Genomic DNA, 24,398 nt, shown 5'->3' with positions numbered 1-24,398 from the left:
TGCCTCATGCAAGGAATGATGCATGCTGAAGAGCATGTAGAGAAAGGAGAATCCTCCTTCATTGCTGGTGAGAATGTAAACTTATACAGCCACTTTGGAAATCAATCTGGTGCTTTCTTAGACAATTAGGAATAGCGCTTCCTCAAGATCCAGCTATACCACTCCTAAGCATGTATCCAAAATATGCTCAAGTACACAATAAGGACATCTGTTCAACCACGTTCATAGCAGCATATTTATTCGTAATAGCCAGAACCTGGAAACAACCCAGATGTCCCTCAGTTGAGGAGTGGATACAGAAATTGTGGTACATTTACACAATGGAATACTACTCAGCAATTAAAAACAAGGAAATCATGAAATTTACAGGCAAATGGTGGGAACTAGAAAAGATCTTTCTAAGTGAGGTATCCCAGAAGCAGAAAGGTACACATGGTGTATACTCACTTATAAGTGGATACTAGACATATAATGTAGGATAAACCTACAAAAATCTGTACACCTAAAGAAGCTGAGCTAGAAACAGGACCCTGAGCAAAATGACCAATCCTTACTCAGAAAGGCAAATAGAAGGAGGAGAAAACAGGAAACAGGACAGGAGCCTACCACAGAGGGCCTCTGAAAGACTCTACACAGCAGTATATCAAATCAGATACTGAGACTCATAAACAAACTTTGGGCAGAGTGCAGGAAATCTTATGAAAGAAAGGGGAAATAGTAAGACCTGGAGAGGACAGGAGCTCCACAAGGAGAGCAACAGAACCAAAATATCTTGGCACAGGGGCTTTTTTTTTTTTTTTTTTGAGACTGATACTTCAACCAAGGACCATTCATGGATATAACCTAGAACCCCTGCTCAGAGGTAGCTCATGGCAACTCAGTATCCAAGTGTGTTCTCTAGTAAGGGGAACAGGGACTGTCTCTGACATGGACTCAGTGGCTAGGTCTTTGACCGCCTCCCCTTCATGGAGGAGTAGCCTTGCCAGGCCACAGAGGAGGACAATGCAACCAGTTCTGATGAGTACTGATAAGTTAGGGTCAGATGGAAGGGGAGGAGGACCTACCCTACCTGTAGACTTGGTGAGGCACATAGGAGGAGATGAAGGAGGGCGGGAGGATTGGGAGGGGAAAAGGGAGGGAGCTATAGCTGGGATACAAATTGAATAAACTATAATTAATATAAATATAAAAAACAAAAATTTAATAAAAGAATTTTTAACTTTATTATTTTCCACAGTCATAACGCCACTTTATAGTCCCAACAGAAATATGTGAAAGAGCTGTTTTCTCTGAATCATTGCCAGAAAAAGGTATTATTACCTTTAATTGTTAAGTGTTCTAGTAGGTACATAGTGATAGGTCATTTTAGCTTTTCTCTAATGAATGATGAGAGTGAATATATTATTCCATACTTGATTAGGAACTGTATTTTTTATTAACCTAAATTAAACTAATTTTCACATGTGCACATTGAATAAATGAATGTAAAAAATTAAAGCATTTCTGTCTGTGCTGTTCCTACTTCTGTAATATATAATCTGTTCTATTAATCTCTGTGTCTAATGCTGCACCATTCATGCAGTTAACTGTTTATCAAAAATGGGAATAGACAGATTCTTCCCACTATATTGTTTTTTAAAGCAATTGTTTTTGCTATTTTTGTTTTTTTCTTCTCCATAAACATTTAGAAAAAGGGTTTTTATAAACATAAAAATTCTTGCTGACTATTAAATTGAAATTGTGTCAAATTTTGATATCGTTTGAGAGAATAGATATATTGCTATGTTGAGCAGTTAATCCATGAACAGGGTACATGTCTCCATTTATTTATTTTATTACTATGTGGTCTAGTTTTATGTCAAGGATAGGCCAAACTGATCCACAGGAACAAAAATTAGAGCAATATTGCCTGTAACAGACACAACTCTACTAGACATAGCCACCGTAGACTTCCTGAGGAACGAAAGTACTTTCCATCATTTCAAACACATCTCTTACTAATATAGTCATTTTCCCCACTCTCTTTTTTCCCTTCAACCTGTCCCATGACCCCATTCAGCCTCTCTCATGGCCTCCTAGCTTTCAAAGTTATAGAGCCTGTTTTTTTTCTCTAATTATTTATTTTTATTTTAGTTGTCATACACAATTTGATCTTTCTTTAACAAAGTTGCAGTTGTTTCCCAAATTATACAATAAGGCATATGAATAACAGATACTTTCTTCCCACTAGGCAATGCAAGAAACAGTAACAGAAAATCCTGCACACAAAAACTTTGTGTGATTCAAGACAATACTTTTTTAATGAGGAATTGCACCTGGCCAGTAACTTCAGAGACTAGAATAATTTTCAAATATACATAATATACTTCAGTGAAACATTTTCCTCTTTGTTGTACAGAAAGACATATTGCCCTAGCATTTTTATCACATACATTGGTTTGTAGAGTTTACTGAAATTTAAGATATAAAAGGTTAATTCAGTTTGCTTATTATTGCAGTTTTAATTATAGACTTAGCCATTAGCCATATTATCAACTGTTTCTACATTCACTTTGAGATAAACAATTTTGCTACATTATGTAAATCATAATGCATTACCTTTTGGATACTTTTATAGGAACATAATTGGCTGTTAATGTAGAGCTAAATAGTACGTATCAAAATTCCACAATTGAAACAGGGACGTTTTAGTTACTGTGCAGTTCGCTATATAAAGTGTTGTGTATATAGATGCTCAATGAAATCACAGAAAATTTCAATTGTTAACACAATAAATACAGCAAAGAAAGAAAAAAGAGGAAAAGAAAGAAAGAAAGCACATGAAAGGAAGAAGAAATCTAAAATCAAACTTCAGCAAGTGAAGTACCATCTGTACATCACTCAAATATGGACAGCAATATATTTCAAAATTATTGGCCTTTTATCTAAATTCTATATGAGCACAGTTAAAGTTTTAGAAAAAATTTCATTATGTCCTTGTTTTTAATTGCTGAATAGTATTCCATTGTGTAAATGTACCACAATTTCTGTATCCATTCTTCAGTTGAGGGACATCTGGGTTGTTTCCAGATTCTGGCTCTTATGAATAAAGCTGCTATGAACATAGTTGAGCAAATGTCCTTTTATGCTTTAGCATCTTTCAGATATATGCTCAGGAGTGGTATATCTGGGTCTTGAGGTAGTACTATTCCTAATTTTCTGAGAAAGTGCCAGATTGATTTCCAAAGCGGCTATACAAGTTTGCACTCCCACCAGCAATGGAGGAGGGTTCCCCTTTCTGCACATGCTCTCCAGCATGCATCATCCCTTGAGTTTTTGATCTTAGCTATTCTGATGGGTGTGAGGTAGAATCTCAGAGTCATTTTGATTTGCATTTCTCGGATGACTAAGAATGTTGAGCATTACTAATAGTCTAACCAAGGACCATGCATGGAGAGGACCTAGATGTCCTGCTCATAGGAAGCCCCATAGGCTGCTCAGTTTCCAAGAGGGTTCCATAGTAAGGGGAGCAAGGGCTGTCTCTGATATGAACTCAGTGGCCAGCTCATTGATCACCTCCCCTTGGGGAGTGGAGCCTTGCCAGGCCACAGAAGAAGATAATGCAGCTAGCCTTGATGAGACCTGAGAAGCTAAGGTCAGATAAAAGGGGAGGAGGTTCTCCCCTATCATTGGGTTAGGGAAGGGGCATAGGAGGAGAAGAGGGATAGTTGGTGGGACTGGGAAGAGATGAGGAAGGGGGCTACAGCCGGGATACAAAGTGAATACACTGTAATAAACAAATAAAGAAAGAAATAAAAACAGTTTTAGAAACAAACAACAGAAAAGATTAGATATATACAACTTTGGGGAAATGATTATGTTACTCTTGTGAGAAAGTTTCAAGACAATATTATAAAATGTTCAAAATGTGACTTTTTAAAAATTTTATTTTATTAATTACACTTTATTCACTTTGTATCCCCCCATAAACTCCTCCCTTCTACCCTCCTGGTCCCAACCTCCCTTCCCCCTTCTTCACTCATGCCCCTCCCCAAGTCCACTGACAAGGGAGGTCCTCCTTTCCTTCCTTCTGATCTTAGTCTATTCTCATCAGAAGTGGCTGCATTGTCATCTTCTGTGGCCTGGTAAGGCTGCTTCCCCCTCAGGGCGAGGTTATCAAAGAGCAGACCAATCAGATTATGTCAGAAGCAGTCCCTCTTCCCATTACTATGTAACCCTCTTGGACACTAAACTGCCATGGTCTACATCTGTGCAGGGGTTCTAGGTTATTTCCATGCCTTGTACTTGGTAAGAGTATGAGTCTCTGGGAAGACCCCTGTGTTCAAATTTTCTGGTTCTGTTGCTTTCCTTGTAGGGTTCCCTTTTTTTATTGGCCTCCATTTAGTAGAGATTGTTTCTTTTCATTAGTTTTGTAGTTGTTTTCAATGCAAGAAGTGAATATATGCATTGTGTAGCTTATATTTAAGAGTTTGTTTTTTTTTTTTAAAGATAATTCTAAATGGTTTTGTATTTTTAAACTATGATTGCTAGGATATAGTTTGCAGTAATATATTACAGTTTAGTATATTCGTTTCATCATCATTTTCACTAGTTTTGGGTATTTTTTCCTAGAGATTTTGTACACAGACTAGCATGTCACCTGCAATTAAAACTTTATTCTTCCTTTCCTGTATTTGTATGTTAGCTTTTCCTAGATTGCTGATTGGTTCTAGCAATATGTTAAATAGGAATGGTGAGTGTAGACAACGTGCCTTATTCTCAATCTCAGAAGAAAAGCACTAGCAGTAAACTTTTCTGAAAGATGTAAGATTTCCACCTAGAGTCATTACTTTGCATGAAGACGGACTATTTGTTTCTGCTCTACCTGCTGAAAAGATCGTTGTCCTCCCACTAGATTGCCTTCTCAACGTTGTCAAAAATCAATAGGCTGTTTGTGTGGCTCTATTTCTGAGCTCTAGTCTACCTGTTTATTCTTTCACTGATACCCACAGTCATGACTGTAGCTCTAAAGTAAGCACTGGAGTTGAGCATTAGTCTTGCAACTTTGTTTTTCTAGAATAATATGGTAGCTATTCTTGATATTTTGCCATTTTATATAACTTTGGAATCATTTTGTCACTATCCACATGGTAGTTGGCTGGAACCACAATTTGGAATGCAATGAAATCTATAGATTGACTTGGGATGAACTGACCTTGAATAGTACTATCCTCTTATCCACAAATAAGAGAAAGGCTCCCAATTTATTTCCATCTTTGGACTATTGTAATGTTGCTATAATCTCTCCTCTTCTATCCTCTCACTCCAACCTGTTTTTTTCTCTCTCCTCTCTCTTTCTTCCCCTCCCTCCCTCCCTGCCTGCCTCTTCTTTCTTCATGTGTATGTGGGTACATGTAGAGGTTAGAGTTCAATCTGGAGTGTTGCTCCCCAGGCATTACTGACCTTGCTTTTTTGAGACAGGGTCTCCCACCTGCCTGAAGCTCACCAGCTAGAATGGCTGGTCAGGGCACCGACATCTATTTCCACTACATCCTGTGCCCAGTACAGAAATCACAAGCAGAAGCCATTACACTTGACATTTTAACATGGATTCTGAGGATTAAACTTAACCCACTGGCAGAGCTATCTCCTCAGCCCGGAAATGAAGTATCACTCAAATACAAATTTGTTTTATGTAGAGGTATTTTTAGATTTGATTACTGTTTGAACGATAAATCTATTCCTACCATTTCAACGTAAATGGCGTCTTAATCTAAAATGTAACTCAGGCCAGAACAATGGTTCAACAGGTAAAGATGCTTGCTGCCAAGCATGATGACTTAAGTTTGATCACTGGGCCCTACATGAGGAAAAGAGAGAAACAACTCTAATAAGTTGTCCTCTGATTACCAAATATACATTGTGGAGTATGTACATGCACATGTATACACACATACACATATAGAAAATAAATAAATAAATATAATAAAAATAAAAGAAAATGTGCCTCTTGTAGCTAATATATAACAGGGTATGTTTTTATTCATTGTGCCAATCTCTGCCTTGCAATTAGTTTTAGTTAATTTATAGTTAATACTACTAGCAATAAAGTAGGATTTATAGTAGAAACTTTGCTATATCTTTTTTTGTTCCTCTATTTCTGTACCAGTTATTTCTTTGATGTTGTATAGATATTATCTACTATAGCATTTAATTATCTCACCATATCATCTCCTATAGCTATTGAGTACTTTTATTGGTTAATTTGGTTAATACAACGGACTCATTAACATAGTTTTATAATGCTACTTTATGCAGTTATTTCTAAGTCAGTTAGGAGAAATATAGGTACAATAAAATATATTTATAGCCAGGGGTGGTAGTACTTACTTGGGAGGCAGATATCTGTGAATTCAAGACTAGCTTGATCTACATAATGAATTTCAGATCAGCCAATGCTACATTCTGAGACCAAGTTGCAAAAAAAATGTGTTTATATTGTCTTTTATATGTATATATATATGGTTTTATTTTTAAGAGTAGTTTTTAGCCTAGGGTCAGATGGAAGGGGAGGAGGACCTCGCATATCAGTGGACTTGGAGAGGGGCATGGGAGGAGATGAAGGAGGAAGGATAGGAGGGAATAGGGAGATGGCTACAGCTGGGATACAAAGTGAATAAACTATAATTAATATAAAAATAAATGAATAAATAAATAATAAAAATAAAACAAAAATAGTGCTTTTTTATTTCTATATGGATTCCAGATATTAAATACTTTCTGTTGAGGCTATGGAAGCTATCATGAGAATTTCTTGTAGAACAATTTTATTATTCCCAATAGGCAGGCAGCCAGATTTCCCCAATTTTTTGCTTATCTGGGAATATCTTAGTATATACTCCATTTTCTTTGAAATATTTTCTTTCTGTATTAAGGGTGCATGATGAACACTGTATTCTTACAGCATGTTGAAAGCTCTTCCTTTGTCATCTAGTCTCCATGATATCTGATGAAAAATTTGCTGGTAGTTAATGCAGATCCATTTTCAATGATGAATTGCATCTGTTTTTTGTTATTTTCTTCTGTAGCTTTACTTTCCTTGTCCATAATTTTTGAGAGTTCATTATGAAATATAATTTTGGTTTATCTATGTAGAACTAACTGAATTTCTGTGCCACTGTTTCTTCAAAGGATTTCTTCAAACATTTCATTTCATCTTCCCTATCCTTTCAGGACTCCTATTACATTTATTTATTTTGGAGTGCTTGGTGGCTCTCTGCAGAACTCTATTTTGCCTTTTCCTCAACTGTATAATCTTAATGAGCCTATCTTCAAGTTTTGTGATTATAATTCTTTACTTTGTCTGTTCAATTCTCCTGATATTTCATTTGAATGATTTACTTTTTAACTCCAAAATTTCTACTCTGTACCTTTTCTTATTTGCTTGTGTAGATTCTAGCTCATTACTGACATTTCCTATTTGTCAGGATATTGCTTCCATACCTTCTTTTATACATTTTATTCTGTTTTCCTCTATTTTCTGGGTATATTAAAATAGATAATTAAAATATCTGCATTTGCTTGTGGATAATTCCTGTTGACTGGTTCTTCTAACACCTTATGGAAGAATTATATAGATTTCTCTATTTGTTGTTAGCTTATTACATGGAGATCTCATTATAGGCCATTGAAAACTGGATTTTTTTTATACCATGTGTGTCTTTCTGCTTCTGGGTTACCTCACTCAGGTTGATCTTTTCTAATTCTATCCATTTACCTGTAGATTTCATGATTTCCTTGTTTTTAATAGCTGAGTAGTATTCCATTGTGTAAATGCACCACACTTTCTGTATCCATTCCTCAGTTGAGGGATATCTGGGTTGTTTCCAAATTCTGGCTATTACAAATAAAGCTGCTATGAACATAGCTGAACAAATATTCAGGTTGTATGGTTGAGCATATTTTTCAGATATATGCTCAGGAGTGGTATAGCTGGATCTTGAGGTAGCACTATTCCCAGTTTTCTGAGAAAGTGCCAGATTGATTTCCAAAGTGGTTGAACAAGTTTACATTCCCACCAGCAATGGAGGTTTCCTTTTTCTCCACATCCTCTCTAGCATGTGTTGTCACTTGAACTTTTGATCTTAGCCATTCTGATGGGTATGAGGTGGAATATCAGAGTTCTTTTAAATTGGATTTTCCTGGTTACTAAGGATGCCGAGCATTTCTTTAAGTGTTTCTCTGCAATTCTATATTCCTCTGTTGAGAATTCTTTGTTTAGCTCAATGCATTTTTTGAACATTTATTAATTACACTTTATTCACTTTGTATACCCCATAAACCTCTCCCTCCTCCCCTCCTAATCCCACCCTCCCTTCCCCTTCTTCACGCATGCCCCTCCCCAAGTCCACTGATAGGGGAAATCCTCCTCTCCTTCCTTCTGATCTTAGTCTATGAGATCTCATCAGGAGTGGCTGCATTGTCATCTTCTGTGGCCTGGTAAGGCTGCTCCCCCCCCCCCCCTCAGGGGGAGGTGATCAAAGAGCAGGCCAATCAGTTTATGTCAGAGGCAGTCCCTCTTCCAATTACTATGGAACCCACTTAGACACTAAACTGCCATGGGCTACATCTGTGCAGGGATTCTAGGTTATCTCCATAATGCCCCATTTTTTAAATTGGATTATTTGATTTGTTGTTGTTTAATTTCTTGAGTTCTTTTTTTTGGTATTTAATTTTTTAATTTAATTTTACTTATATATTTATTTTTTATAATTTATTTACTTTGTATCCCCACTGCAGCCCCATCTCTTGTGTTCTGACAGTGCCACTTGCCCTCTCGCTTCTCTCCCTATGCCCTTTCCCTAGTCCCCAGACAAAGAAGGACTTCCTCCCCTTCTATCTGACCCTAGCTTATCAGGTCTCATAGAGGCTGGCTGCATCATCTTCCTCTGTTGCCTGGCAAGGATGCACTCCCCAGGGGCAGGTGATCAATGAGCCAGATACTGAGTTCATGTCATTGACAGTCCCTGTACTCCTTACTAGGGAACCCAATTGGAAACTGAGAAGCCAATGGGCTTCCTTTAAACAGGGGGTCTATGTCCTCTCAACACATGGTACTTAGATGGAGTATCAGTCCCTGCAGGGACCCCTGGGCCCATTTATTTTGATTCTGTTATTCTCCTTGTGGAGTTCCTGCCACTTCCAGGTCTTTCTATCTCCCTTTTCTTCCATAAGGATCCAGGCATTCTACCCAGTTTGGCTATAAGTTTCAATATCTCCTTTGATACCCTGGTGGGTAGAGTCTTTCAGAGGTCCTTTGTGGAAGGTTCCTGTCCTGTATCTTATCTTCTCTTACTTCTGATGCCTATCCTGTTTGCCCTTTTGAATGAAGATTAAGCATCTCCCTAGTGTCCCCCCTTGTTGTTTAGCTTCTTTAGGGTTATAGGTTTTAGTATGTTTATCCTATATTATATGTCTAATATCCACTTATAAGTGAGTATATATCATATGTGTCTTTCTGCTACTGGGTTACCTCACTCAGGATGATTTTTTCTAGTTTCCACCATCTGCCTGCAAAGTTCATGATTTCCTTGTTTTTAATAGCTGAGTAGTATTCCATTGTGTAAATGTACTACAATTTCTGTATCCATTCCTCCACTGAGTGACATCTAGGTTGTTTCCAGCTTCTGGCTATTACAAAAAAAAAGCTGCTATGAACATAGTTGTGCAAATGTCCTTATTTAATGGAGGAACATATAGGTTGTATCCAGATTCTGGCTATTACAAATAAAGCTGCTATTAACATAGTTGAACAAACTTCCTTATTGAATGGTGGGGCTTCTTTTGGGTATATGCCTAGGAGTGTGATAGCTGAATCTTGAGGGAGCACTATTCCTAATTTTCTGAGAAAGCACCAGGTTATAGAAGGTTACATTCCCACCAGCAATGGAGGAGGGTTCCCCTTTCTCCATATCCTCTCCAGCATGCTTCATCCCTTCAATTTTTGATTTTGGCCATTGTGAAGGGTGTGAGGTGAATTCTCAGAGTCGTTTTGATTTGCATTTCCCGAATGACTAAGGATATTGAACATTTAAGTGTTTCTCTGCCATTTGATATTCTTCTATTGAGAGTTCTCTGTTTAGCTCTGTACCCCATTTTTTAAATTGGATTATTTGATTTGTTGGAGTTTAATTTCTTGAGTTCTTTATATAATCTGGATAATAGCCCTCTGTCAGATGTAGGGTTGTTGAAGATCTTTTCCCAGTCTGTTGGCTCTTGTTTTGTTCTGTTGACCATGTCCTTTGCTTTTCAGTTTCATGAAGTCCCATTTATTGATTGTTATATAAGTGGATATTAACCACATAGTATAGGATAAAGATATTAAAATCTACAGACCTAAAGAAGCTAAACAACAAGGAGGACTCTAGGGTTACATGCTTAATTCTCATTCAGAAAACAGCATAGACACTGGAAGCGATGGAAGACAGAGAACAGGACTGTAGCCTACCACAGATACCCTCTAAAGGACTCTACCCAGCAGTGGTTTGTAGCAGATACAGAGACGCACAGGCAAACTTTAGACAGAGCACAGGGAGTATTATGGAAGAAGGGGGAGATAGATGGACCCAAAGGGGACAGGAGTTTCACAAGGGGAACAACAGTGCCAACAAAAACAACAACAACAAAAAGCTGGGCCCAGGGGGAACTGCAGAGACTGATACATCAACAAAAGACTATGCAAGGAAAAGACTGAGGCCCCCTGCGCAGATATAACCCACAGACAGCTCAGTCTCCATGTGGGTCCCCAAGTAAGTGGAGAAGAGACAGTCTCTGACATGAACTCAATTGCCTGCTCCTTGATCACTTTTCCCTGGTGGGGAGACCTAGCCAGCCCACAGAAGAAGAGGATCCAAGCAGTCCTGATGGGACCTGATAGGCTAGGGTCAGACAGTAGGGGAAGAGGGCTTCCTCTATCAATGGACTATGGGAGAAGGATAGGTGAGGAAGAGGGAGAGAAGGCAGGATAGGGAGGAGATGAGGGAGGGGGCTACAACCAGGACACAAAGTGAATAAACTGTAAATAATAATAATGATGATGATGATGATGACGATGGTGAAGAAGAACAACAAAACAACAAGAACAAGAACAACAAGAAGAAACTGGATCTTTTAAAGAGTAATATCACCTGTAAAATAAGAATATCCTATCCCATATTTATTATAATAAATTTTATTATAATAAACAGTTGATGCTATTTATTATTGTTCTTCAATGTTTAGTAGATATTTGGGAGAAAAAAATCCTGTAAAGTTTGTATTCTTTCTGACATGTGGCCAGTGAGTCCTGATTGCTCTGCTTAGCCTTTACTTAAGGCCTCTGGAGGCAGTTTTACCAGTCTTCTCTCCCCAGAAATTACTGACTTCTTTACAGAACCTTTGGAAGGGAATTTTATAACTTCTGGAGCTTCCTGAGCCCTGTGAGTTTCATTGGTCTTACAAACTTCTCTTTTTTTTTTCCTCTGGGAGGGAATGTCTGAACTTGTAGGAAATACTAACACACACACAAAATGATCTTTCCCTAAATAATCTTTATTCAAACTGTGGTTATAGACTGGGAGTAGATTTCATTGATAGATCATTTACTTAGCACAATCACAGCTCTGTTATCAACCCCTAGCACCCGAATAAGTAAGCAAAATTAAAAGTAACTCAGAACTTTGGACATTCAGTTTCTAATTCTTACTACCTTTTACTTTCTTTATTTGCTTGAATAAATTTTGATAATGTCTTTAAAGTAAAATCTAATCAGTGGTGCAGCAGAATAAGAGACAAAAAGCGGATTAATTAAAAGTTTGAAGATGGGAATGAGGGAGGGGGTTACAGCTGGGCAACAAAGTGAATAAAATGTAATTAATATAAAAAATAAAAATAAATAGCTCAAAGATAATAATCTAGGAATTTCACTAATCGGATGCATCTGTGTGTCTTTGTACATGTATGCATGAAAATACCTTCTAATGAGAGGGTAGAGAGATGGCTCCATGGTTAAGAATACTTTCTGAGGAATGCCAGGCCAAAGAGGAGTACAATGCAGTCAGTTCTGATGAGAACTGATAAGCTAGGGTCAGATGAAAGGGGAGAAGGACCTCCCCTATCTGTGGACTTGGAGAGGGGCATGGGAGATGAGGGAGGAAGGGTGGGATTGGGAGGAAATGAGGGAAAAAGAAAAAAATAAAGAATACTTTCTGCTCTTCCACAGGACCCAGGTTTGGTTCCCAGCAACCATGTCAGGTGGCTAACAATTACTTGTAAGTCCAGCTACAGAGGACCTGACACCTTCTTCTGGCTTCCACAGAAACGCAAATATACATATACATATACATATAAATAATGAAATCTTAAAATTTTAAATTACATTTATTTATTCTGTGAGTCTGAGTACATGTGGACTTCAGAACAGGAGTTTCAGGAGTGAAGTCACTCCTGCCATGTGGGTTCCTGGAAACAAACTAACATAGTTAGCTTGCTTGGACGCAAGCTCCTAGAGCTGTTGAGGTATCTCACTAGCCCCAAGTCAGAAATATTTTAATATAAATTTACTTAAATTTTATTTAGTTGAAACTTTTTACTCATTTCGTACTCATAAGCAATTTACTTCTTTACACATATGAAGGAAAAAATTCTAAAACATTTAGGAGTGATATGTCTGTTTCAGAATCTTCTAAAAACTTAAAAGGAAAATTAACACATACATAAAAGTGAATTTTCAACGGACTACTAAATTTTGTGTCACCTGAAAAACTATTGAAGAAAAAAATTAGAATATTGATGGCAAAAGAATGAAGAACAAATATTCAAATTATAACATGGAAACTTCAGGAAGGCTATATGAATTTAAAAGGCATTGAATCCTTTGTGAGCTTCAATTAATAAATATTTTATTTCAAAATTAAATTTGTTTTTCTATAAATTCATAGAGAATCTGCATAGAATTTACTACATATTTCTCTAATAAAATAATAAACAATGACTTATCCAAATATGTGATATATGGTAGGCTCTCACGTGATTCTCATTAGACATATGTACTCATATTTGTTATTATTTTATTTCTTGAGTCAGGGTTTCATTTAGCCCAGGCTGGTTTCAAACTCACTATGTAGTCAATGATGAACTTCAACTTCTCTTCTTCCAGCCTCCACCTAATCTTTGGACTATAGTCCTGCTCAACCACATCTAGCTTATAAAATATTTTGAAAATAGGCAACCACATCTAGCTCATAATATATTTTGAAAAAAAATATGGTAACAGGAAAAAATGTGCAATGACAAGGGTCAAATAAACTACAAGCCAAGGAAGAAAATATATGAGTGAGGAAAGAATAAGGGAGAATATGGATTTTTAAGTGATTTATTGCTTAAAAAAAGTGTCTTAACTGATGAATCAACCAAGGATCATGCATGGAGAGGACCTAGACTCCCTGCTCAGATGTAGCCCATGGGCAGCTCAGTCTCCATGGGGGTTCCCTAGTAAGGGGAGCAGGGGCTGTTTCTGAAATGAATTCAGTGGCTGGCTTTTTTATCACCTCCCCCCTGGGATGCAGCCTTACCAGGACACAGAGGAAGATGATGACACCAGTCATATGAGACCTGATAGACTAGGGTCATATAGAAGAGGAGGAGGTCCTCCCCTATCAGTAGACTAGGGGAGAAGCATGTGGGGAGAGGAGGAGGGTGGGTGAGACTGGCAGGAGACAAGAGAGGGGGCTATAGGGGGGATACAAAATGAATAATTTGTAATAAATAGTAATAAAGAAAAAAAGAAAGTGTCTGAAATCGCTAGAAACTGAAGATCTATCTAGATAGTCTTACTTCAATTTATGGGTTTCCTTTTACTGTACTAAATTTTACTTCAAAAATTGTTTCTTATTTTCTTATTAATATGTCTTGTATGCTTTGCCATGAAACAGGCTTTTTTTTTTTTGGACCCTAACAATTTATAAATGGAATAGAAAAGCAGAAGAAATTAGACATTTTTTTTTTTTGCCTGTAATAAATAGAAAAGGCTGAAAAAAAGTTGGGCAAAAAGGTCATGAAAGGGCCAATATTCAAAGAGATTTACTATTTACTATATCTACTATGTATGGCAAAGTCAAAATGAAGTAAGCTAGTACAAATAAGAGCTATAGAGGGTATGGGAATTCCAATGCAAAAATGTGAGAAGATACTTGATGTGAAATCTGATTATGTTTCTTTGTTAACTTATGTAAAGTAGTCATTGAGCTGAAAAAGAAATAGGAAAAACTAAAAGGTAGTACCATGAATATGCCAATAGCATAGTTTCACTAGAATATCACTGAATTCTGACCAAAACAAGACAGAGTCATGAATAATATGAAGAACTGAAGAATTCAAATGGTGTCATTTAAAATCTGTAGATGGATAACACTGACATAAAAATAGTACAAGATTCCAACTGGTTCAAAGAAAAAGAGGATAAAGCACCAATTGAATTGGTTGGTCTTTTTCCAGAACAGAACTTGAACACATTTGTATTTCCAAAGTAGTGAAGGTGTGAGCTACAATTTCACTGATGAGTAGCACGGATGCTTATCATTGCTACTTATACATTCCTACATATCATATTATACGTTCCTATATATTATATTAAATAGATATACATGCCTATATATCATATTAAGTAGAAACAGGACCTAGAAGCAGGCATATAAATTACATGTAATATCCGTCTTCCTTTTTTAAAGTTTGGTGTTTAATCCTTTGGTGTTTTTTTTTTTTTTTTCTTTTTTTGATTGGTTTGTTAATTTTTTTGAGACAGGGTCTCAGTACAGTCTTGGCTGGCCTGGAACTCTTTATGTATACCAGGATGGCCTTGAACTCACAGATATCAGCCTATCTCTGCCCCTGCCTCCTAAATTCTAGGAATAAAAATAAAATTATGACCTGCTCTAACTAAGTAGTAACAGAGATTCACTATCCTATTCTGTGTCTACAGTTCCAGAGCTCTGACTAAACAAATCTGTCAATAATCCATCATAGTCAAATGAGAAAGTAGCTGTCACCTTTAAAAATGCTTTTAGGCTGAAAAAAAAATAAAACCACAGAATTAGGTATAATGATAAGACAACTCAAATCTTTGATATTAATAATTTGGGGCTAAGAAGTAAGTAAGCTAAGAAGTAATCTTAATTATTTGTAATATTATGTAAGAGGATTTAACTTCTGTTGCTCTAATTTAATGTAGGTAATTGAATAATTGATTTAACATTTATAATTTTAAATTGGAACCTTACTAAGTTTATAAAGAATATCAGAACTTTTTTCAAAGTTTAACTAGACATCTACTTGTTTAATAATCAGGTTTGTACTTTGTACCAAATTATCTAAGTGCTGTCTCTCTTATAGACTGCCAAGGCTTAGAAAACTCAAAGGTAATTAAAATTAAGATAAACAGTACTTGCCTAGCTTGCCGTAGGCCCTGGGTTTGATCCCCAGCACTATAAAGCAAACAAGACAACCAAACACAATATAGTTCAAAACCGTAAAGTCTACTAAAAGGCAATTTTTTTTATTTTTCTAAACATATAAAATAATATATATTTAAAAGCAGGTAATGGTCAATTCTGACAATGAAATTGTGAGCTATCAAATATCTAAACTTTTCTATAATATTTTCTCCTAATAGTGTGTCATATTTATTTAATCTAAGTGTATTGATACCCTTTGACCCTGAAGTCCCCTTGCAGGCATCCAATAAAGATTAAAATATTAAAACCAAATCAGTAAGGTATTCATTCCTAGTGGTAACTAAAACAATAAAAAATAAATAAAACAAAAAACCCCAGTTTGTTAAAAGATTTATTTATTTTCAGATTTATCTATTTTTATTTTACTTGTATTAGGGGCTGCCTGCCTGCATGTCTGTGAACCAAATGTTGATGGAGGCCAGAAGAGGGCATCAGATCCCTTGGGCCTTAAGTTACATATATATGTAACTTGTGAGCCCTCATGTGGTTGGTAGGATACAAACCCAAATCCCCTAGAAGAGCAGCTCTTAATCACTGAGCCATTTCTTAGCTTCTAATGAATAATTTTTAAGCCAAGAATGACCCAAGGGAAGATACTTGAATCTCACTCAGAAGAGGAAATAAATTAGATATCTAAAGTAGACCGAGGAAGGGAACTGTGTGGGAGAAGGGGTGAGGAGGGTTATGGGGGTAAGAACTGGACAGAGGACCAGGAGAGAGAATGGAGATCATTGTGGAAGGGGCATCTCTGGGATAGTAAAAGGCTACTGGGAGTCTCTAAGAGTGACCTTAGCTAAGATTCAACGCTGGGGGGGGGGAGGGAGAGGGAGGAGAGATATGGAGGCTGAGGTCACTACCTCCTGTATCAAGGTGGGACTTCCAGTGGAGGGAAGAAAACAGCAACCCACTGATAAAACCTTCAACCCCAAATCTGTCTTGCCTACAAGAAGTGTAAGAATGAAGATAGAACAGAGATTGAAGGAATAGCAAACCAATGACTGGCACCCTATGGGAGAGAGCCCACTCCTGACACTACTTTTTTTTACAATATTTAAAATTTTTTATTTATTACAATTTATTCACTTTATATCCCAGCTGTAGCCCCCTCCCTAGTCCCCTCCCAATTGGCCCTTCCTCCTCCTTCTCCTTTCATGTCCACTGATAGGGGAGGTGTTCCTCCCCTTCCCTCTGATCCTGGCCTATCAGGTCTCATCAGGACTAGGTGCTTTGTTTTCCTCTGTGGACTGGTAAGGCTGACCGTCCCCCTCCCCCCGCCTCAGCAGGAGGTGCTCAAAGAGCCAGCCACTGAGTTCATGTCAGGGACAGACCCTGTTCACATTGCTAGGGAACTCAACTGGACACTGAGCTGCCATTGGCTACATCTGTGCAGGAGTTCTATGTTATCTCCAAGAATGGTCCTTCGTTGGAGTATCAGTCTTAGAAAACAGCCCTGGGCCCAGATTTTTTAGTTCTGTTCCTCTCCTTGTGGAACTCCTGTACCTTCCAGTTCTTTCTATTTCCCCCTTCTTTCATAAGCTTCTCTGCACTCTGCCCAAAGTTTGGCTATGAGTCTCAGCATCTGCTTTAATACCCTGCTGGGTAGAGTCTTTCAGAGGCCTTCTGTGGTAGGCACCTGTCCTATTCCCTGTTTTCTCCCTCTTCTGATGTCTATCCTGTTTGTCTTTCTGAGTGAGTATTAAGCATCTTACCCAGGGTCCTGCTTCTGGCTTAGCTTCTTTAGGTGTACAGATTGTAGTATGTTTTTCCTGTATTATATGGCTAATATCCACTTAAAAGTTAGTATATGTCTTTCTGCTTCTAGGATACCCCAGCTTAGATGATCTTTTCCAGCTCCCACCATTTGCCTGCAAATGAGGGAAAAAACACCCTTCACAATAGCCACAAATGACATAAAGTACCTTGGTGTAACTCTAACCAAACAAGTCAAAGACTTGTATGGAAAAACTTCAAGTCTCTGCAGAAAGAAATAGAAGAAGATATCAGAAGATGGAAAGATCCCCTATGCTCATGGCTTGGGAGCATTAACATAGTAAAAATGGCCATCTTTCCAAAAGTAATCTACAGATTCAATTCAAGTCCCATCAAATTACCAACACAATTCTTTACAGACCTTGAAAGAAAAATTCTCAACTTCATATGGAGTAACAAGAAACCCAGAATAGCTAAAACAATCCTCTGCAATAAAAGATCTTCTGGAGGTATCTCCATCCCTGAACTCAAGCTGTACTATAGAACAATAGTAATTAAAACTGCATGGTACTGGTATAGGAACAAACTGGTGGATCAATGGAATTGAATAGAAGACCCAGAAATAAACCCACACACCTATGGACACCTAATTTTTGACAAAGGTGCCAAAACCATACAATGGAAAAAAAAAAAACAGCATCTTCAACAAATGGTGCTAGTCTAACTCCTGACACTATCAATGATACTCTGCTATGCTTGCAGACAGAAGTCTAGCATAACTCAGTCTTCTGAGAGGCTTCACCCAGCAGCTGATCGAAAGAGATGCACAGACCCCAAGCCAAACCATAGCCTGAGCTCCGGGAGTCTTCTGAAAGAGTGGGAGGAAAGATAGAGGGAGCCAGAGATGTCAAGGACTCTACAAGAAGATCTACAGTGTCAAATAATTTGGGCCAATGGGGGCTCACAGAGACTAAATCACCAAAAAGCATACATGAGCTGGACCTAGGCCTCCTAAACACATGTAGCGGATGTGCAGCCTGGTCACAATGTGGGTTCCCTAACAACGAGAATAGGGGTTGTCTCTGACTCTGTTGCCTGCCTTTGGATCCCTTTCCCCCAGCTGGGCTGCCCTGTCTGGCCTCAGTGGGAGAGGATGTGCTCAGTCCTGCTGTGACTTGAGGTGACAGGGTGTGTTGGTACCCCTTGAGTGCCTCCCCTTCTCTGAGAAGGAGAAAATGGAATAGGGGAAGGGGATGTAAGAGTAGGAAGTAGGAGAGGAGGAAGAGAGCTAGGATCAGGCTGTAAATCAAATAAATAAATAAATAAATAAATAAATAAATAAATAAAGTCTTATTCTTTACTGAAAAAATTTTCTAAAACATTATATTGATAACAATAATTTAAAGAGCCACAAAGTATTCAGAAGTAATCATCCTAAATAAAATTCTATAGGAATAGATTAAGTTGGAGCTCACAGTGTGAAAAATTTTACTTTTCAAAACAAGATAACCAGATAAAACACCAATAGTTCTCTTAGAAGTTTCTAATCTAAGCTCTAAAACTGCATTGCCTTTACGATTACAAAACCAAAAACTAAAGATGGATACATATGTTACTAGGCTGTGGAAATGTCTAAAGATAGTAGATAGACTAATTAGAAAATCAATATAATAAACAGTTTTGTTACCTTTAATGTGAGTCATGGCACATATTTTAAAAATAAGTAATTTACATGCACATATACTTAAGAAAATCTTTTGGGGGGCATGGTTTCAAGACAGGGTTTCTCTGTGTAGCCCTGGCTGTCCTGGATTCACTTTGTGTACCAGGCTAGCCTCAAACTCACAGAGATCTGCCCGCCTCCGCCTCCGCCTCCGCCTCCCCAAGTGTTGGGACTATCGGTGTGCACCACCACATTCAGCTAAAATATCTTAAAACAAAATTCTCAGTCCTACAAATTCTAATACTACTGAGCTTTCAACTTTCACAAATACACTATGTGATTAAGCCAAATGTGAATCAAAATGTCAGTCTTCTAGTTATAATAGATAGTAATCCTCAAGACCCTGGCTGGTTCATCCTTGCAATTATTTCCCTTCCTTCCCATCCTACATCTAATACAACAGGACTCAAATTAAACCCTAGAAAATATACATCTGTATTTCACTCTCTTTCTAGTTAAAAACAAACCAAACCATAAGTTCATAAAGATCCGAGATGACTATTAATGCTTCCATATTTCAAATGATATCTTTTAGGTGTTTCAGTAACTGTTTCAACTGGAGTTCAGACTGTCTCCACCCACTTCCCTTCTACATCACATCCTCTGCTTCCCCAACCCCAGATGAGGATAGGTTGATAAATGGATTTTGGAGATGGAATAAAGCCAGACATCAAATAACTTACTTGAAATCCATCTCTTACCTTCTGTACTTAACCCTGGACTTGATGTGAACTTGGCTACATCAACAATTTTTACAGCAAATTGTTGCCCAGTTTCTCTGTTGATACATCGCCGTACAACACTGAAGGGACCCCTAAAAAACAAAAAGTAAATTTTAATTCACTGATTTTAAGTTTCTCTTTTTTATCAACATCTGACTGTTTTCTTATTTATCAGAGCCAAACTATATAACCAGTGATCTATATCTTATTTTAATCTTCAAATATAGCTTCACAATAAAATTTAAGTAATGTAATTTTGAATGTTTTGTTGTCTTATTCAAAGGTAATTCATCATTTTAAGATAAGGAAGGTAAAACTTAGGTTTTCAATTCAATATAATTAAAAATCTAAATAGCATCCTTATATTCAGGGCCAACAATAACTAGTAATTCTATATAATTATCAACATTTGAAGTTCATAGAAGTGGTAGTGTACAGAGACACACTCTATTTTGTTTGAGACTTCATTTTTATTACAACATTTCTTCCTTCCTTTTCCTCCCTCCAAACCCTTCCATATATTGCTCCCTGCTTTCCTTCAAACCCATAGCCTCTTTTTTTCATCAATTGCTATTTCATGTATATAAGACAAACTCTTTTTGAAGCAGAAAGTTAAATTATTAACACCTCCCTTTACCTTACCCACAAACCTAACCATTATCACCACATCCTACTGGGTTTTTCTCCATCACTCATTGCCATGTCATAAACTCTGAACTGTAAGCTCCCCATTTTTTTTTTTTTTTTTTGCTGTGACTAATGAAAAAATGTTTCTCATTCATTGTTGTAGTGTTTTTAAAGGAAAACCTGAGATTTATACTCAGGTTTATACTCACTTATAATTTATACTCACTTATAATCCCAGAGAAAAAGTTTTATACACACACACACACACACACACACACACACACACAATCAAGAACTAAAATACAAAATATATAAGCAATAACTACATAAAATAAGGAAAAATTATCTTCAACAAAATCTGAACAACAGTCCTGAGCAGGGACTTTAGAAGAAAAAATCACTACATGATTTGGTTTCCAGCAATCGTTCTAGTCTGACCCCAAATTCTCCATCGTTCTAAAACTTCAAATCAAAACCATGTTAAACTGCTATAAGAAATGAACTGCCTTACAGTAAAAGTCACTGCACTGGTCTAGTGATTTGCTTACCTACTTCACCCTGCAATCTTCATCAGTGACTCAATTCTTGCCACACAGTTTGATATACAGAGTGAAATCAAAATGCCAATATTTGGGTCCAGGAGACAGACAGACAGACAGACACACACACACACACACACACACACACGGTGAGAGTGTGTGTGAGAGAGAGATCTTTGAGATGAACAGTTTGCAAATAAATATTAGAATTCAAGATACCCCAAAGACAGATTTCTTGAATCAAATTGGCACTTCAACTATGATTTAACCATTAAATACAGGAGCATTGTGAATGCATACATTTTTTTTTCACTTCCTACTGGTAGAATTTTTAAACAAAAAGGAAACTTTCATTGGCTTTTATAGGACATTGTATTTGTGCTCATGGTGCATACAGAAAGAAAAACATTTATATAGTGCTCCTTTGACTTGTAATACAGTTTCTTCTTCCCTTTTTAATTAAAGAATAGTCAAATAAATTTATTCTAACCTATACATAAATATGTGATAGCATATGAAATGCTATCATTATGACCATTAATTACACCCAACTTCAAATCTTTCCATAATCAGCAAAGCTAACCTGGAAGGGAAAGAAGGGTTAATAATGTTAACTTTCAAATCAGACGTCTACAGAAATAAAACCTTTCCTACAATCACTGAAAACCAGTCAAAGATCTTCTGTGACACAATGAATTGAGGCAGGGTTCCCACAAATGCTTTCATTTTTAACCTGGATGTCTTACTTGTGATTATTTGGTCTGACAATAGCATACAATTTCAGGAAATATTTAACACAATTAGGTTTTTGTCCACACAAAAGCCCCCATGATCTCTCTCTCTCTCTTTCTCTCTCTCTCTCTCTCTCTCTGTCTATACATTTATATGTAGTGTAATTCAAATCACTGCATAATTTTGGAAAATTTCTGAGTTCTGACTCTGGGATTGTTTGTGGTCAATCCAGTCAATTTTAAAAACCTTTTCCTGCTTGAACAAAGGTAAGGAAGAAAGCATAGGCTTCTCCTGCTACTCTTTTATGAGACTTAAATTAAGATAGCTAGAGAGAAAGTAGAGAAAAAGCAAGGAGACAACAAACCACCTTTAAAAAAAAAGGAAGACACACATACACACAAAACAACAATAGTTAAAGCAAAAAAGAGGCTATGAATTTGAAAAAGAATAGGAAAGTACATTTGAGTACTTAGAGGGAAAGTAGAAATGATATAATTATAATCTCAAATATATTTTTAAAAATCTGAATACAGATCAAATTAAATCCACTAATGCATTAAGCTTATTTAATAATGTTAAAACAAAGTGTGTTTATGAATCCTTCAAGACCTGAGCACAAGTCATAAGTAAAGCATATTAAAGACTTCTCCTTAATGACATGCAAGAAATTAACAACGGTGAGTTGAGCCAAATTTGAGGAAGCGGGATACGGCTGGGATACAGAGTTAATAAAATGTAACTGATAAGAAAAAAATAAAATTCAAAAAAAATAATTTAAAAGACATAGAAGCATACTCTGAGGTTGCTTGTGATTTCATTCACAACTTGAAACTCAGCAGACACTGATAAAAGATATAATTTGGGTTCGTCTGTTATGAAAATGGAAAGGGTAATTTAACAGTGTCAACATATAAACATGTATTTATTATATTTAGTTGACAGTTTAGGGAACAGTAAAACTTCAGGAAGGACAGATTGCAGTTTGGCTTGTACCTTTTCTTGACATTTGACATTTTTACTTTAACTTTTTTAAACGAAATTAAAGTTATTGATTTTATTAAAGCCAATTCTCCAGTATTGATGTGGAAGAAAATAAGTAATTTTCTTTCTCTACTAGGGTATTGACTAAAAATAGAATAACTGATGGTATTTCAGATTTGATTAAATATTGCTGGGGAGAGAGACTGTATCTATTTATTTACTTTTGAAGATGTGGCTTCTGGTAGGCTCCCCAATGCTTCAGTGATTGTCTTCACCTCTGCCCTTATGGGCAGCACTAACTAGACTTAATGGTTCATTACATAAAAAAGGCATGAAGTTGGGAGGGGTGTGTTAGGGGAATATTGGAGGGACTAGACGGGGAAGTTAAGGCAGATATAATCATATTTCATTGTATATACTATGACATTCTCAAAAATAAGAAACCCGTAACAAAACAAATATCTGCACACACGCGTTCGCGTGCACACAAACACACTTTTCATTCACCTTCTTATAAATACCAAAGATTGACAGGAATTATAACACAAATTTCTTATTAAGGTGGGTGGCTACTTACATATTTCTATGGGTTTTAAAATTTTTAAATTCAGTCTGCTGTGTGACAATTTAAAGCAAATATATAATACATACCAACCACTCTCAATCTCAACCCTCTTCCATCTCACTACTACTCCTTTATACATACACACCTTCTTTTCTACAACTCTTTCTCACTCACATTGGTGTCTTTTTGTTTTAATTTGTGATCCACTGTGTTTAACCAGGGCTGTAAAGTGAGTGTGGATTTGGAATTATCTGTTGGAACCTGGTGGGCTCAACAGTGGATACATAACTAGAGCCAATTATTCCCCTGTTCCTAGAAACTGTCAATAGCCAATAATAAGACAATAAGGTGCATGAATCCTTTCTTTTTTAACATAGCCTGTCTTGTGTGTGGGCCAGTGAGGGTAACTGCAGTTGCCAAGTTCATGACTGTGACAGTTATATTGAGTTCAGAAGATCACATTTCACAGGCTTTCGCCTTTTCTTCTGGCTTTTGCATACTTCCTATACCACTCTCTGAAAGTGTTCTCGGAACCTTAGAGGGAGGAGCGTAAATGCCTGTTTAGGACTGAGCCTTCAACCATCACCCATTCTCAGAATCTTATGGATCTAGTCTTTGCATTCATTTCTGATTACTGTAAGAGGAGGTTTTTCTTATTACATCTGAGAGCAACCTTTGTCAATGGGTATAAGCTTCCATATTATCCAGTTTGATAATGTATCACTTTTGTTACCTCAGTTGGGCTACTACCTCCCTAAGCATAGATTGTTAAGTTGGCTTATTGTACTAGTTATGAGTTTCCCCTCTTTAGAACAGGCCTCAAATCTCATCCCCACAACCGTGCCACTATTGCACAGGTAGGCAGGTTGTATTTTCTGTTTCATAGAGTACACAGATGGATAAGACCAATGATACTTTTTCTCTCCCAGCAGTGTGTAGAGTAACACATTCTGGGACTGCGAGATGAGCCAGCAAGAAGAATATTTCCAGCTCAATTTCAGCCTGTTTTGTATCTTGCAATTAGGTATGCAGTATCTTTAGCAAAAAGTTCATATCCTTTAATGACCATTCAGTAGCTTTTTGTGAATAACTAAAAGTACCAACAACTTGTTTTGCTTTGGGGACATCTGGGGCTTCCTTGATGACCTTCTGTGAAGGCATCCCATACCTGATATTGGAAAATTTCTTAGTAACCCACTGTTTCTAGGAGTACCATTATCTATTCACACAGGTTCATTCCCACTTGAAAGATTTCAAATAAATAACCAAATG

The 24,398-nt window shown here is 37.0% G+C and overlaps 1 protein-coding gene across 10 annotated transcripts in view; it reads right to left on the bottom strand.

The window, feature by feature from the left end:
• The window catches only part of Cask (calcium/calmodulin dependent serine protein kinase), a 376,056-nt gene that overhangs the window by 276,892 nt on the left and 74,766 nt on the right, over positions 1-24,398 (bottom strand). For all 10 annotated transcript variants that reach the window (XM_055599508.1, XM_055599513.1, XM_055599507.1 and 7 more), the window contains exon 2: positions 19,662-19,774. In XM_055599508.1, the coding sequence (XP_055455483.1) occupies positions 19,662-19,774 (113 nt within the window). The remainder of the gene's footprint in view (positions 1-19,661; positions 19,775-24,398) is intronic.

This window comes from Psammomys obesus, unplaced genomic scaffold (genome assembly GCF_907164565.1).
Source record: "Psammomys obesus unplaced genomic scaffold, mPsaObe1.curated_primary_1811, whole genome shotgun sequence".
NCBI lineage: Eukaryota > Metazoa > Chordata > Mammalia > Rodentia > Muridae > Psammomys > Psammomys obesus.
This window is presented reverse-complemented; position numbering and strand designations above follow the sequence as displayed.